Source organism: Gallus gallus, chromosome 8 (assembly GCF_016699485.2).
Source record: "Gallus gallus isolate bGalGal1 chromosome 8, bGalGal1.mat.broiler.GRCg7b, whole genome shotgun sequence".
NCBI classification, from domain to species: Eukaryota; Metazoa; Chordata; class Aves; order Galliformes; family Phasianidae; genus Gallus; species Gallus gallus.
Genome location: NC_052539.1, coordinates 4,530,489 through 4,547,366, shown reverse-complemented (window position 1 = coordinate 4,547,366; position 16,878 = coordinate 4,530,489). Strand labels below are relative to the sequence as shown.

General features: G+C 45.2%; 1 protein-coding gene across 23 annotated transcripts in view; it reads left to right on the top strand.

Moving 5' to 3' along the window:
* DNM3 (dynamin 3) overlaps nucleotides 1-16,581 on the top strand; it is a 166,801-nt gene extending 150,220 nt beyond the window's left edge. For 6 of the 23 annotated variants that reach the window (XM_040704983.2, XM_040704982.2, XM_040704980.2 and 3 more), the window contains 2 exons: nucleotides 13,017-13,087; nucleotides 15,836-16,104. In XM_040704983.2, the coding sequence (XP_040560917.1) occupies nucleotides 13,017-13,087; nucleotides 15,836-16,089 (325 nt within the window). In that variant the 3' untranslated portion in view covers nucleotides 16,090-16,104. Of the gene's footprint in view, nucleotides 1-3,488; nucleotides 7,234-10,385; nucleotides 14,399-15,055 lie in introns of those variants that run through there. The other 17 variants (XM_040704987.2, XM_040704986.2, XM_040704984.2 and 14 more) reach the window with 8 other exon arrangements.
* The last annotated feature ends 297 nt before the right edge of the window (nucleotides 16,582-16,878 follow it).

The window sequence follows — 16,878 nt, the reverse complement described above, 5'->3', positions numbered from 1 at the left end:
GCCTTCTGAGCCCTGGAATTTCTTGTACACTTGGTCTGGTTTCAATAACAGCCTTTGCAGGATCTTAGGAAATCGACTCAGAAAATGGGTCTGAGGTATTAAAAGGAAAAAGAAATTATTTTGAGGAAGAGTTCTTGAGGAAACTTCAGCTTTCTCTGTGATTTGTTTCTGAGCTGAAGCTCTGTGCTCTGACTGTGCTGCCCCTGTTTGCTGCAATGATTCCTCCAAGTGTCGGGATCTGTCACATCCGGGGAATAGGTCAGCTCCATGATCAGAAAGGTGTATGTTTAATCTTCATCCAGCTTTCCATAGGAGCTTTTTGGTTGCAGCCCCATCGCTGTCACATGGAGCTGAAAATCCTGGACACACAAAGAAATATAACACAATAATCTCGTGTTCTGCCTTAAGATAAAAAGGTCATTTCCAGGGGTAAGATTCGGACCTTCCCGTTCCAGCGAGGGGCTGAACACACATTTAGTTCAAAGAATGTGCTACTTTACAGTGAGATATTGCCCATGCCTTTAAAAAAATCATAATAAAACCACACTTCTCCCTTCCCCTCCAGCTTTTACTAGCATTTATTCAAAGGAACTGTACTGAAACTGTGAGCATTTTCTCACTATTCTTTGCATACTGTACAGGGAAAGGAAAGCGGTTAGGGGAGCAGGAAATAATTTTCTTCCTTGCTTCGCTCTGATTCTAAAGCTGTTTTGGGTTATGTGCTCTGGATATTTCTGTAAGGAAACAGAAACTATTTGCATGATACATGCCTCTTTTAATTAATCCCACTTGAGGTGGGTGGATCTCTCCCAGCAAAGCCTGTGAGTAAAGGCCCCTGGCTTTGTTAAGGGCTGGATGCCAAAGCATATATGATTTGTGAAATATTCTCTGCTGCCAGAATTGAGATTATTCCCTCTCTCTCTTAAAAGGCTGCAGTAGTATTTTGAAAGAAAATGCAGCTGTGCACTCACTTTGGTAAGGCTGCTTGAAGCAGGCACCGGAGCCTCTTTAGTTACCATGATGTGTGTTTGCCTGCCTGTTTGGGAAGCCTGATCTTGATCAATTCAGTTCTACTGTGGGATGCTTTGATTTATGACTTTTAAATGTCCTAAATGGGAATCTCAGCTTTGCCACAGGGAGAACAATTGAATTGGAAATGTTTTTCTCCTGGCAGCAGAGCCCCTGGTGTCAGTGAGGGTGGGATGGTGCTCCCCTTTCCTCTCTGTCTCCTGCTCGGCAGCGCCCCTATGGCTTCATGAAGGCTTTCCCAACAAAGAACCAAAGATTAAGTAAGACTCACTCTGCCATTCAAACCCCGCTTGACGTGGACATGGTTAAACAGAGGTCTTGAAGGGCTTCAGCGTCCATTCAAACAGGCAGGAACATACATACTTTCAAGCACCTGTGTCTTGTGCTCAGGGCTGCTGGTGCACAGCCCCTGGCTTTGAGGAAAATCTTTACATGTGATGCAAGCAGAGCAGAGAGAGAATTCATAATTCGTGTCATGCCGTTCAGCAGTGGTCTGGTAATCTCCCTGCCACCTCTTTCAGCTGTCTTCGTACAATTTACTTCAATCCACAGCCAACCAGAACAGAAGATGCTACCATGCATCTTTGTTTTATTGTTTCGCTAAGGCTAATTATATGACCTGTTGTGTTTGTAGCTGATCTGCATTGTTAACCATCACTATGTATTTCTGCCAGCCCAGCATTAAAAAGAGTGCTTATACTTGATAGTAATTACAGTCAGAGAATTCCAGACAAAGCCAGAGGCACTGCAGAAAGCATCACTGCCTGACATTTCCTGGTTTGCAGGCTCTGAACTCAGCTCTTTGATTGCCAAACATCAACCGTTAAGTCAGTTTTCTGCAATGGCTTTTATGAATTAATGTTCTTTCAAAACATTTAACGTTAACATCTAACACTGTGTGTTGAACAGTAAGACGATCCACTGCAAAAATTGCATGTGAATCCTCTTATTAAGGTCTGTCATAATGCATAGGCATATAAGGCCAGAAGGGTTATCCTACGTTAGCCTGGGCATCTTCCTCTTGCAGCTCTAAAAGCTTACCACTATTTTTTTAATGGAATATAAATAATGATCAAATAGCTGTTGCTTCAAACTCTTATGGCAGGGTGAATAGGTGCTAACTTTAAAGTAACTGCATGCTGAGTTGGATGATCTTAGTCTGAATACCCACATAGAAGAGTACAGCTTCGTCCTACAGTAGAACCCATTTGTCCTCTCTGAATGTGCCTTCAGCGAAGGTGATTCACAAGACATAGCTGGTAATTAGGAATGTTTCTTGCAAGCAAAGGGACAAAACTGTTATCTGGAGGGATTTCAAAATTCTGCTGAATTTAAAGGGAAAATGGAAGTCAAAGCATAACTACTTCAGTTCTACATTTCATGTCTGTGGTCAGAAGAATATTACAGCTACAAGGGTGATGCAAAGCCAGAGCCCATCACAGGAGGGAACACTGCTCTTCCGTAGTCAGTATGTTTCCAACTCTGCCTGTCCAAAGAGCCCCAGATCACAAGACTTATGAGAATATCAGTTATTCTTTCTGGGATTTCTGCCCTATGGGAAGACATCCCTGTGCAATTTGTTACCAGTCTCATTTACAGTTCTTGTTGAAAGGCACACCCAGGTATACACTCCTTTTGCTGCTGGCTGCTTTCAGCTGGAGATTATATGTGGCCTTATCTATTTGAAAGCAGCTCTGCTTCCCCTCCCCTCCTCCTCCACTGTCTCCTTTATCTCTATTCTGTTTTCCCCTTTTTCTGCACGTCCCTTGCTTCACCTTCTCCCCTCACTTGGTTTCCTGCCTGGAACATTTGTCTCCATTCCCCACATATTCCTTCCTTTCCTTCTCACTGTCTTTTGCTGGTTTATTTCCAACTTATCCCTTCCCTGGCACCTTAGTAAATCTGTCTCCTGCTCCTTGTATTTCTGTCTTCTTTTAAAGTTTTTCATCCCGTTTTCAGACCATAAAATGCAATATCTGGCAACCTTTTCTAACAGCAGCTTGGTGTTAGTGGCCGTGACAACTTCTAGAAACTCTAGCTACACTGCTTACAGTAGCCATACCACGTGGCAAAAAAAAAAAAAGTTGAGGAATGTGGTCACCTGGCAGCTTCACTCTTAATAGAATCAATGAAAGAAGTAATGTTTTGAATGAGGATAAACACTGGAGGGCTTGGCCAGGAAGTAGGCCGCAGAAGCTTTTACAAACATGTGACGTATCACCATATAACAACTCGTGTGGTTTCATTATAATTCTTCAGTACTATTCTTGTGAGAAATTTGGAGCAGAATTGGACAGAAGGGATTCTTCAGCAGCCCGTACTTAACGCCGTCACAGACAGGAGTGTCCCTGAGTTTGCTCCAAGAGATGCAGCGATTGCTCACCCCTAAGAGGATGGCTGTCTCCTAGACTAGCAATAGCATTTTGCTCACCACCTTCCTCCATCTGCTCCTCCTCCAGATGACTGTCCTGAAGACCAGCTAAAACTAAATTCATGGGATGGCAGGCACTGCAGCCTTGGTACTACATCTGCTGCCACTGAATCTCACTTCTGTCTTCGTTACTCTCAGCATAGACCAGTCCCATGTGATGGAGAAGGGTATTGAAAAATTATGCAGGAGAGAGGTAGACAGAGAAGTAAGTAACCTAAAGAGAGTTGTAAGAAGTCATTCTGGGATAAAGATGATGTTGTGAGCGCAGCCTCCAACCAAATACAGCTGAAGTCAGCTTTGGGATTGTCAGCTGGTGAACTGCATCTATGAGTAATTTATTCAGTTAGGTGCTTTCAGTAGAAGTTTTTGCCTCCTTAGCCTTTTCTCTATCAATATACTATTAATAAAAGGAAGTGGTTTTTATTTTTAGCATCTCTCCACTTGAAAAAGGAAAGTAGAGTCAAACAATAGCAAATGCTGTTTGCCAGAAATACAGACAGGAATCCAAAGATGTGCTTTGGTCTCAGTTATTTATTCAGTCTCATAAAAGAGTAATTTAACAACATGAAGGTTATATAGGATTAAAGCAGGGGTGTTTAACAGGAAATTTTTGGCCGTATTTGAAAGAGTGGATTGAATAGTAGTACATTCCTAGCCTTCCTTATGCTGCAAGAGAAAATGTATGACGTACCTTTAAAAAGAAAGCAATGATGATTTGAACTTCCTGAGCCTGCAGGCATTTTGAAAGGCTCTCCTTGAAACTCTCCTGTGCCCACAAGCTGTACTGGATCATTAGTGAAAAACAGGGCACTCAATGGCTGCATTAACGAGATTGATATGGATAACGTTAGTTGTTGTCATGATGGACTAGAAGAGGTGCCAGTCCAGCGGGAGGTAATAGCCAGGATGCTCGTTCCCTTTCTTGCCTTGAGGTAAGTAAAGAGGAGACAGCCAAACTGGGAAAGGAAGATGGAGTGTGAGTAGGAAGAAAGAACAGAGTGAGCAGAAGCAGCTATGGCCTTCAGAGACATCATACATGATTTACACTGACATGGGACAGTACATCTGAACACAGACCAGTACACAAGATTTGAGCTACTACATAAAGATCAGATGTTCCTCCTCCAGATTTTGTGACCCTTCTGTTGTCATCATCTGCTGCAGATGGACAAAGGAAGAGCAGCATTCACAATGTATCGCTCAGAATTCCTGAATCCCTCTTCTTCCTCGTGGATTTTTGATCCTCTTCACCATCCAGACATTGGATTTCCAAAGGGTTGGAACAGACCTCCTCTAATGCTTAGCAAGCTTGCTAACTTGACATGTTCCCTGCTGAAGGGCAAATAAGAACACGCTGTTTAGAATAATAGTCATTTTTGGTTGCTCCACTGAATTATTATATTTTATTTGGTTTATTCAAGCTGTTTTTTTCCATATGTTTTTTTCCACATCAATTCCCTAAAATGACTAACTCCAAAATGCAGCATTCTCCTAAACATACAAACAAGTCCGTGTCTGCGATAGATGTTAATTTGTGGTGGTCATATAGAAAACCCAGTTTGATTTGCAGAGAAATCAATCTAGTGGACCGTCATACTTTGACCACTTTGCCTCTGAAAGGAATATCCGTATTACGTAAAATCACACGCTTTGGAACCACAGTGATCTTAATGCTTTGGATCAGTGTTAGCGTTTGCATTAATGGAGATTTAGATTGCTGCTTTATGGTGCCTAGTGGAAGGACACCTCTAAAAGCATGCCGTGCGTCTCAGTGCTTCCACTCCTGACTTGCCCTTCAGCAGGAATCCTCTGGGCGTGCTTACTAGCAATGCTTCATCTTTGATACTGAAAATAACAGTTTTGAGTAGAGAAACAGATGGAAAGAAACTTTCAGTCTCTTGGACCGTTATGTTGAGGTAAGGGACCATCACACGCAGGCGTTCCCCCACTGCTTTCTCCTTTCATCACCACTGAGGGCTGTTTCTCATTTCTCCCATAACATCTCTTACCGATTTTTGTCCATGGCTCCTGCTGAACCACTCTTACTGCCATCCTTTTTCTGCTTTTCCTATTTTCTTGTGACCTGTCACTAGTGTTAACTTGCTTTTCTCTTCATGATTTTCCCGCTTCTACTCAAGATGTTCCTCCCGAGCTGAGGTTCTGGAGACTCCAGAGCAGCCGTGCTGCTTCTGCTATAGGCCAGGAAGAGTTTTAAGTAAGCAGAGACATTAGACTAGCTAGTCAGACCTGCAAACCATATCTTGCTTCTATTCTTCAGCCATTATCGCTACACAGAATTGTAGGGGCTGGAAGGGACCTCCGGAGATCATCTGGTCCAACCCCCTGCTAAACGACTGCCCTTCCACTTCTGGCTTGGATTTTCTGCCAAAAGCAGAAGCTGGCGAAGGTCAAAGGAGAACATATAAAGGTAGATTGGTAGAAGAACTGGGAAAAGCAGGGCCTACGTTGTGTGGGTCTTAGAATCTTACTGAAACAGAGAAAGTCACGTAGAAGTCAGATGAGCCAAGGCACTATTGCTATCCCAAGGACAGGCCTAGGAAACGGGCTACCTGTATCTCCGAATAATCACACCAACGAGAACTGATATTTATTTCTCACCTGAAATAAGCCACTTTTCTGTTCTGGAATGACTCACAGCCAGATCTTTATTGTCACCTAAATTAAAATCTGCCTGCAGTCAGACCTAGAGCCATTCAGGGATTTTTTTAAAACAGTTTTCTTGTTAGATCCTGCAAAAACAATGAATGTCACATAACAGGGTGCTCCGAGGGGCCTGCGTTATAGGGAAACCGGGATCGGGGAAAAGGGAGAGAATAATGGACTTTTGTTTACGGCTTCAGATCTATAGGAATGTATCATAAAGTACAGCTATGTGCATGCCTTCCGCAAGTGTTCTCTGGTGGTCACAAGCAAACAAGAATGTAAAACGTAAGTGGAAACGAAAGCCTTTTATTTCGAAGCATGCTAGCTGTGCTCCGAGAAGGGAAGCCATCTTCTGAGAACAGGGCCTCCCATGGTAATTACAGCTCTGCTTTACTGAAAGCATATTTTGTGGACTCTGTGTGGGGAGTGATAGCACTCTGCAGAAGGCAAATGCTTGAAGAGCTCCCATATGTTTCTGATCGCGTTTTAAGTCTAGACTTGCTTTATTTAGTTTCGTTCACTCTGTATTTGCTCTGTATTTGCCTAGCTGAAGCTTTTGGGGACTTCTTTTAAAACTAAAAAAAAAAAAAAAAAATGGGGTGTGCTGCTTAGGTTAAAAATAAATAGCAAACTTTTCCTTTTAAAAAAGTTTTTGCACGGGGGTCAGAGTTATCCCGTGTTCAGAACCCCCCTGAGTTCTTCAAAGGAGGAGTCTGTGCAGCAACATCAGGGAGTTATTAAATACATACTTAGTCCACAATTTTCATTGGTAAATTCTTTATGCCTGCTTAATGTGTGCTAGTTAGAAGAACTGATTCTTTCTGCAGACTCGTTTACTCAACCCTGGGGACCTATGATCCCCTGCCCCTTTAGCACTAACTTTTACAAACGCTGTTTCCCGTTTGGGTTTTTTTTTTTTTTTCCTAAAAATAAAGAGAAAAAAATGAAAAAGAAAAAAAAAAAAAAGAAAGGCAAACGACTCAGCAGTGGCAAAGGGGCCGGGCAGTGGGACTCAGCCCATAGCTACAAAACACAGCGAAAATGCTTGCGACAATAAGCAAACAGGAATTAGTGCAGAAGTGCCATTTTCATAAGACAGAGCTTTCTATGAATCCGAGCAGCCCTCTGCAGCCTGGGAGCGAGCAGCTCAGTGCTGCTGATGGGATCGCTCCCATAACGCAGAGAAAACGCGCTCTGTGCTGTCTCTCCGCGTCTCATCTTTTGGCTCCAGACTAAACATTTAATTGGGCTTAGTCACATATTTCCTCGCTGCCATGGCAGCCAGTGCAGCCGGACCTGCGGGGGTTTGCTGCGCTGCGGCTGCCTCAGCTGCAGGTCCATGGGCAGGCTGCAGCTCCCTCTGCTGCTCTGCTTGCCGGCCTCTGCACAGCTGCCATTTGGAGAGGCTGGCAGTACACATTTATTTAACCTTTGCTCAACTTCAGGCTCAGAAAGGAGCTGTGCCAAAGCCAGGCCAGCCTTCCTCAGATCTGTGCTTTGGGAGGTGCCCACTCCATTATCCTGGGGTGGCAGTTTGGGTGCCGGGCACTGCACTGCTCCATCGCAGCCAGCGCATCCAGCCGTGATGGTGGGAGAGGCAGGGGCGTGCGGGGAGGCTGCTCCTTCAGCCCCTGGGGTTGACTTCTTTGTTGGAGGGAGAAAAAAAGGTCTGAGTTGTGCTCCCGGAGTGAAAAGTGGTCGTGTAGTGGCTTGTCACAAGAAGAGACAGACAATTTCTAGGCTTGTCCATTCCCTCACTTTTTGCCTTGAGCTCCAGCTCATGCCATCATGGCTGCGTGCTGGTGGCTAATGAAGGCCAGGTCTCTTCCCACACTGCAGCTCTGTGCTGGGCCATGCCTGGGGCGGTGGTCTGTGGCCCATCTTGTTGCATGACAGGCACACAGACTCAGAGGCTGCTCAGGAGACTGTGAATGGTGCTTTTGCAGGTCTCCCAAGCCTTGCCTCTTCCCAAAGGCTGCCCAGAGAGGTGGTGAAGTCAGTGTCCCTGGAGGTGTTCAAGAGCCATGGAGATGTGGCACTGAAGGACGTGGTCAGTGGGCATGGTGGGGGTGGGCTGATGGTTGGACTAGATGATCTTGGTGGTCTTTTCCATCCTTGATGATTCCATGATTCTATTCCATGAGATATCTGCCACTCCTCTGGAGGGGGCTTCTGACTTCCAGAGGGCACATCCCACTCCCCCAGCCATGATGGGATCAAGGAGCCAGAAGGAAGCTCTGAGCAGCTGCGCTGCCTGGGGAGTAAGGCAGCACCATTATGGGATGGAGGAGAGGAATGGGGGCTGAGAAGGTCTGCCTGCTCCTCACTGCATCCCTGTATTTTTCTGAGCAGTTTTGGATTGGGCTTGAAGGAAAATAAGAAATAATTGTCCAAGTGCAGCAGCAGCTCTGGGTCAAGGAGAAAAGAGAGCTGAGACCTGATCTTGATTCAGGTTTGGTTTAGGTGATTAAATCCAGGATAAGCTCCCCTTGTGCCCTCCAGTTTCTGATCCAGCTGGGCTAAATAGCAATTTGACTAAATTACATTATTTGAACTCATTGTGCTGCATTCGACCTCATATTAAAATGCATGCTTTGGCCTGTAACTTTTAAATTTGATATGAAGACAGCTGTATGCATTTTCCCTTGTTTGTCAATTGTATACACATGATATGATGTTTTCAGTAAGCGCTAAACAATGCAATGTGAGGCATTTCAACAAAGGAATAATTTAATGCAACCCAGCAGAAACGCAGAGCCTTAGAAGTGGTTCTTTATGAAACTACAAGTTTTGGAAATGGGTCCAGAAGACCTACACTGGAGCAACACAAGAAACAATAGTTAACACAGTCACATTTTTTCTGTAAGAAAAATACACCATGAAGAAATTATATTTTGCCTATTTGGTTTTAGCTTGCTGATTTACTTGAACGCTTTGGTTGGCATGTTTTCTGTTTGCTGCGTGTTAGGGATTAAAATGCTCATTTCTTCACCAAAAGGGAATATTGTCGTACAAGATGCACTTTAAGCTAAGCAAGACTTTTTTTCGTCAAGTGTAAATTTGTCTCATGTATAATGTTCCAGTTCAAAGAACATTAACACATTGTTGTATTCTTTTCATCTTCTATTTAGTTTTACCAGAATGAGACAATTTTTCTCTGTAATATTCTTCAGAGACAGGCAGTTCCTACTTTGACAGATAGAGGACAGAGTAGGAGAGGGCTCTGTGGTTTGCCAGGATCATTAATAGAGTCTGCCAAGGCTGGATTAGAACCGAATAGCCCTTGGCTCCCCTTGTTCAGATCACCAGCTCAGACATACATATGCTCTTATGATGATCTCTTGTCAGATTAAGGAACAGAGAGAGCACTCGTACTTCCCATTAAAGAAAGTAGGGGGCAAAAACACTGTGTTAAGAGATGGAATGGAATAAATTGGAGCAGTAGATTGCCGCTGGAGAGAGCTAAACAGCTAGCTAGGGGAGCAGAGTGACTGGGAGATGCAGAACAAGGCAGCACCAGGCAGAGGTGTCTGAACCAGTGCTGGAGCTGAAGGCCAAACAGGTACGTATCTCTCAGATCCTGTGCACGCTCTGCATGGCAGAGGGGTGTTTTAGCCCAGGGGGAATAGAGTATTTACAGAAACACCCCTCCTAACCAAGCTGATTTATTTCCATGCCATGCTGATGTGGACCGTGTACCCTAAATATAAGCAGAAACGTAAAAGGCAGTTGCCTTGTGACCAAAGATAAGCTATGTGCAATTTCAGTAGGGTCGGTGTGTCGCCTTTGACAGACTGGAGGAGAACCAGTTCTGTGCCACCACTTCTCTGTGCTGTGCTCCCAGTAAGACCAACTGTGTAAGAAGCCACAGATTTTAATTCTGCATACAGCAGCCAAAGTCACTGCAGGCTGCTTTTGTAAAGGCATCTGCCGACCCTCACATGTGCCCATAAGTCCATTCTGTGGCTGACTGGGCTGGGAGTGAGAAAATGATCATCCACCGCTGATTTCCCTGGCAGAAGAGAGTGGCTGTGTTCAGAGGTTAAGCAGGCTGTGAGCTGGAGAAGAGAGCTGTCAAATACGTGAGAGAGCTGCATGCTGCATGCTGCAAACCCTTTGCTTTCTTCCTCGTGGGTGCCAGTACACGTGGAAATAAGATGGTCGTGTGTAGGTGCACGTGCAGGTTCATGTAGCAACCACAAAAGGTGCAGAGTTTGCTCTTAATGTTTGTGCTTACTGTTTCTTCTCTCTTTTTCTCCAGTCGAAGACCACCCCCCTCACCTACTCGGCCCACTGTAATTCGTCCGTTAGATTCATCCCTGTTAGACTAAATGGAGTTTCTGGCATGCCACTCATTGTTAACCAAATATGTGGAAGCAAATTGCTTGATAACTGTTGCAATAACCAATGTATAGTTGCATGTATGGACGTCTAGAGGCAAGTAACCAATTTTACTGATATATCTCTGTCCATTCTGCATTGTTTATGAGCTCTTAAATGTTCTGGGAAGGTCTGTGCTGTCTCGACTTTTCCTTCTGCAATAGCTGATGTTAGCTAACGTACTGACACACGTGTTCACCCAGGCACCCATGCTCACAATCCTATACAGTCAAAGGAGGACTTGAGTCTGTGTTTGTGCACGTGTTGACTTTAGCTGCTTCTTTTTCTGTTCCCTGCCGAAATCTTGCTTTTATTTGTACCTTTCACGTTTTCTGTCATGTGGCGTTTTGCAGTTGTGCCCACTTTCTCTGTTAATGGCTAAACTGGGCAGAGAAAAACCTGGTTTCTTATCAAGCTCTTCTAAAGGCCTCACATTTTCATCTCTCTTGCAAGAAGCTTGCTGGAACGCTGCTTCTCCTGTAATTTTTTCTTATCTGAAGCTAAGTTTATAAGGAATGTCACTAAACTAGAAGGGTGTGTGTGGGACTATGTGTGCTTTACTTCCCTTCCCCTCTGCTGACTGATAGACAGAGCTGGTTGGGTGGCTGGTACGGACCAGGCTGCAGCACCCCAGCTTGCAAGGTGTGGAGCCGGCTCACCCTGCAGCAAAGATGTGAGAAGGGCAGTTGGAAGAGCCAGTGTGTGACAGAGCAGTGTGTGCCAGCTTGCTTTGTGCTCTGGTAGCGCTCGCTCACATCGGTCCTTCCCCTGAACTCATGGGAAGCCTTGTGTGTAAGTGAGAGCATGTAACATGTATATATATGCTGCATGGCAGGGTCCAGAGAACTGAGAGATGTATATATGTATAAATTAATGCATAGCTGTAAATGGGCTACCACTCCTCTGCCCACTGTGGGAGCCACTTCAGAGCGATGGCCTAGATCTGCGTCTGAGCTTTCCAAGGGATCCCATTTGGGTCTGAGTTATTTGCTCATGCCAGTCGACAAAGTTCCACGACGTCCACTAAATATTTTCCCTTTGTGTCTCATGGCATCCTCCTCACCTCAGATTAGGAGTCGTTTTATCCAAACAGGTGCTGAGAAATGCTCAGCTGTGCATCCTGGCCATGTGTTGTTTTTTTTTTTAGCAGATGTTCACTTTGAGAAGTTCTCTGCCTGTTGTTTTACACTGTGTATTGATGTAATATAAAAACCTTTTGTCTTAACTGCATTACTGAACTTTAAACACTTAGGGTCAGCATCGCCCTTGTAGCTTAAAACTTCTTGAGTTGACGGGATTAAAACGGAGATGAATTTGGCCTTGGGTAGTCAGAAAATATTAATTGCTGCTGTTGCAATTATGGTTACGGATCCCCAGGCAAAGCAATTGGTGGTTTCAAAGTCCCCCACTATAATCAGTCTAATAAATTCACTTATTGAAGCTGTACGTGGGGCTCCAGTATGCTGCAGCCCCGTGGTTAGGAAGAATCCAATCAAGGAGCCACAACCAGTGGGGATTTTGCCCATTAAATATTCCCAGGCTGCTGATGGAATAACAGTTATGTTCACTACCGAAGCAAATCATGTTTCTGCTTGTAGAAGAGAAACAAGTTTGGGAAAGCATCGTGATTTGTATGCTAGCCCGACTTTAATTTCCTGTCAACCACATACTTGTGACACACACCTGGGGAGCTGAGGTCAACATCTGAAGCACGGGGGAACATGTCAGAGCACCGGCATGTCGGTGAGCTCAGAAGATTGCTTAAATGGCTGCTGTTTGTCTGGGGAGTAGGCTTAGATCTTCCACATCGAGAGCACAGGATCAGCTTTCAAGGCTGAAAAGGTTGTAAACAAAACTACATTGTTCCACCTCAGCCACAGAAAGTCACCTTCATCCCAAATGTTGGTGTTCGTTCAGTGCTACGGTGAGCCCATGGGCTGTGTTGGTCCCACCTTATCCTAAGCACTTGGCTGAGTTGTCCAAGGTCTCCCATTTGTTCTGTGGAAAGAGAAGGGATGATTCAGATTGGTGTAACTGCTTGGAAGATGAGGGTGGCAATGCCGGTAAGTTAGGAGCCTCAATTAAATGACACAGGTCGCGACTTAAGAAGGTGTGTTTAAATCCTCTGTACTTGAGACTCCTTAATTTACTTTGATGACCCTTCTGTCAAGCATGAGGAAATAGCACAGCTCAGTGCAGTGGCCCCAGTGTCAGCAGCAATGCATTCTGCACTCAGTTTTGAGCTCGTGGGACGCAGAGTGCAGCTGCGCAGCCTTCCCATCCTCCGCATCTCCATCACATCTAAATCTGAACCTGCTCCTGAAATACAGAGCTTTGAGATGTGTAAGCTAATAATTGGTGTTGAGCACAGATCCATAGATTGATGAGTTCACCTCGAATGTATTGCGTATACACTTTTTGGAGTAAACTATGTAGAATTGTTCCTAGGAAAAATGCTAATTGCTTCCCGAGAAATTGCCACTTGCAATTGACTACATACTCTCCTCCCTAGCTTTGACCCATTTTCCTCGTGCTGTACAGTGCCTGGAATGTGTTTGTTTGTCCTGCTGGCTCCTGATTCTGGTAAGCTGTGTCTCTCCCATCCCTTGTTCTCAGAGGAACAAGTTGGCAGTAGCTTGCTCTATGCCTGAAGGACAGGAGGAAGAGCTCACCAGTATATTCTCAGGGATCTGCTAGGGGGACTGGCTGGCTGGGACCGGCCCCGGCCCCTCTGCAGGCACCCTTACCCAGGGACAGCTGAGCCTGGGCTCCCATGACAGAGAAGCACGGGTTGCTCTCCAGTTGTTTGATTCTCTTGGGCAAAGGGAAGATTGCCAGGGAGCAGTGGAGACTCCCGTTAAGCAACAGCAGGGTTTGCAAGCTTAGTGAGCTGGATGACGTAGGTAGCAAAGCTTCAGGAGGGTGCTTATCTAGTACTGCATGTAGGCTAAGCCTGGGTCTGTGCCCAGAGAACGCATTCCACCTCACCTCCATATGGCTGACCAGCAGCTGAGGAGCTTGCTCATGTCGTAAATAGCTCTCGGCCTTTAACCTCCAGGGATCTTGTGTTAGGATTAAAATGATTGTATGTTTGAAGAAAAGGCTTTTGTACATAGTTAATGTATGTTTGTTTTATTGCCGATCTCACTGCACTTTCTGAGTAAGCCTCATAAAAGTAGGTAATTATATTAAAGGAGATACGTTAGAGGTTGTGGCATTTCATGTTCAAGCATAACATAGAAAATATTACGCTCTGTATTGCAGACAGCTACACTACATAATGTGTACAGCATATTATCACTGCCTAGTTCTGTCTTTCTATCTTAAAATAGTCCAAACCTCCTGAATTCCAAGCAGAGCAACTTTGCACGTGTGGCGCTGGGGAGGCATGGACTCCTTGGTGTGCTCATGGCACACTTCCTCCCGCGGTGGCTTTGAACCTCCTCCCCCGGGCTCTAGCAGAACTCCCTTGTGTAAATGAATGTTACTCTGCCTGTCTCTCCTCTTGCTTTGTCTGCAGGCGAGCTGATACCGATGGCTCCTCCCGTCCAGACAGTCCTCCACTCTTGCTTGATATATGATTTGTCCCGTCTTGCTGGCCGTTTGCTTTACTTCCTGTCTCTTTACTTTTCCAGGATGGTGTAAACAATGACTTCTTTTTGTAAGGAGCAAACGCTTAATTTCTTACTGAATTCTGCTCTGTATGTTAATGCCCTACTTCGTATGAACCAAAACATTTGCCTTTGGTTTCGTAGTCCGTAAATGGTATCTGATGTTGATCTTTGAGCACAGAGAGTCGGTTCTCGAAACCGTGGTCATTACTGAGCATTGCATATACCTGCTGTAAACATGTTATGCTGCATTTCTGAACCTGAAATAAACTGTAACTCTTGATGGGCTTTTATTATTGCTTTCCGATGCGCACGAGCGATCTCCAGTCTGGCACTCTGCACTCTGCCTCTGTTGGGCCTGCAGTGAGGATTGACCAGAGAGATGTGTGCTGCAGCTCAGATCGTAGCGGTGTCGTGGAAAGGGCAAGCAGGAGAGACGCAGCCCATGGGAAGCATTCAGCACGCTGCCCTGCTACGGGCTTGCAGCGCTGCAGGGGTATTCTGCCGAGTGAATGTTTGTCAGGCAGTACATGCTGTTCGTTTCATTGCTGGGAGAAGTGTGTCTGGGGGAAGATTGAAAGCTGAGCACAGGGCCAGACCGACTTCTCAGGAGTTGGAGTAGAACTGCGCCTGTGGACATGTCCTGCCTGGAAAGGATTTCCCCCCAAGGCGGTTGTATATGAATATGCAGCTGCCTCAAAATGCCTTGATTACTCAGTTCCTCCTTCAGGTCAGTGTGAGCCAAGTAAGTGAAATCGGTGCTCAGAGATGATCTGCGTGGCACAGTTATAACAGCACAACAGCAGGGGGCATTTCCCCACCAACCACCACTGTGCCGCTCCTCAAGTTTTGGGAAAGGGGGAGCAGGAGGTGGGATGAGCGAAGCACTCATGTCCCCATTGTACTCACAGCAAATTTGGGAACATTTTTTTTGTCATAGGCTCTAACGGATACGCCTGAGGCAGTCTGTGCAGCCTCCCTCGGTAAACAGCCATGCCACATGCATGTCTCTGCCTGCAGTATGTTACGTACCGCTGTGTGAGCTGCTTCCTGGCGTGCCGGCCAGCAACACACCAGTGCTGTATGCTGGAAATGGGATGAGCAGCCACTCTTCTCCAACCAGGGCACTGAGCCACCCGCTGCCAGGGGTCACTCCTGCTCATTTTGGCAGCAGATTCACGGCACTGCCATCACCCGAGCTTTTATCTTCCCGAGCAATCCCCCCCTCCAGATACACGAGCACGTAGATCCATCTTGTTTTATCACTCCTGATTTCATCAGAATCTCACCTGTAAAAGTGAGAACAGCGTTTGAAGCATATAGCAGTGCTGATTTTAAGGCCGGATGGGGAAAGGCTCTTTTGGAGGATATTATTTCCTCCAAGAAAATTAGAAAGCCTCTGAGCAGCAACGCACTTGCAATGTGGCTGTCCAATGTGATTGTCCAATGTGATTGTCCAATGTGATTGTCCCAGCTCTCTGGCGCCAGGACGTCAGATGGGAAGCGGTGAGGATGAAAGCTGAGGCTGTGCTGGTAGCCAGCTGATTCTAATCTTGTTCTTGCTCTTTTCCTCACTGTGCATGCTCTGTGCCTTTTCCTCTTAACCCATTTTATTAAGATAATTTTGTATATGAGTCATTTGATTGCATCTTGACCTTTTGTTTTAAATCTCTTCTCCCCCTCCCCACGAATTTTGGGTTATTTTTTGTCTTTTTCCTAGGCGACCTCCTCCAGCCGTTCCAGGAAGATCAGCCTAACACACACTTTGTTGTTGTTGTTGTTACATGCAATCTGTCTTCTTTCTGTCCAAATTTCTCTTTAATTTGCACTAGTCTATTTGTAAATGAAAGATTTTATTTTCAGATGTCAATGATAAGCTTGGATATAAAGAAAATAAAATTCTGGCTACAAAATGAATGTGTGCTGGTTTTCAATGGAAGGGTCTATCTGCTCTTTCTCAAGAGGAGCCGTTAATGCTCCATGAAAGCCTTGGCTCTGGGGAGACCCTCCCAGCACCTTGGAGGGAGGGATGTACTGCTGGGCTTCCATCATCATACCTGAATTCATTGACCACCAGGACCGTTCTTGTGAATGCCTTTGACTTAGCATCAGCAGGAAGGACTTCCAACTTTTTGAACAGCAGAGACTGCAAAAGGTTCCTGTAAGATGTCTAATGCACCAGCAGCACCTGACTCTGTGCTGAGTGGAAAACCTAAGAAGATTGCAGCAGTCTCTCCACTGATGAATCTGCACAATTGTAAACACACTGCAGCTGCTCCAAACACTTTTTTCAAGCTAAACCTCTGAATTCTCTGCAAGCTAACCTCACTAGAGCATCTGAGCTCAAGTATCTGTAAGTAGTTACCTCTGGATTTCAGGTAAGTCTGACCCTGTCGTGTTGAGTGAAAGATAAAATCTGGAATTTAATGTTCAGAAGATGTGCTTGTCTTGGGTGCTGGAGAAGTATAAAGGATAAGTCTTTTTTTAAAAAAAAAATAAATTGATGGTTTTATTGATTCTTTTTTTCTCACATGAAAACAATGAGGGGAAATCTCACAAACCATACTGATAAATCAGAGGGAACTGCACAGACATGACCTGGAGGGACAGTGCAGCATCAGGATTCCAGCCTGTTCTTTGAAAGGTACGAACAAAACATTTCTTTGTAGTAGGAAGGCTGCAGTAAGAGCAAGCTGCTACAGTGCTGCTCTGCGAGCAGATGTGCAGAGGAGATTCATACCGTATGTAGGAGCCTGACAACAC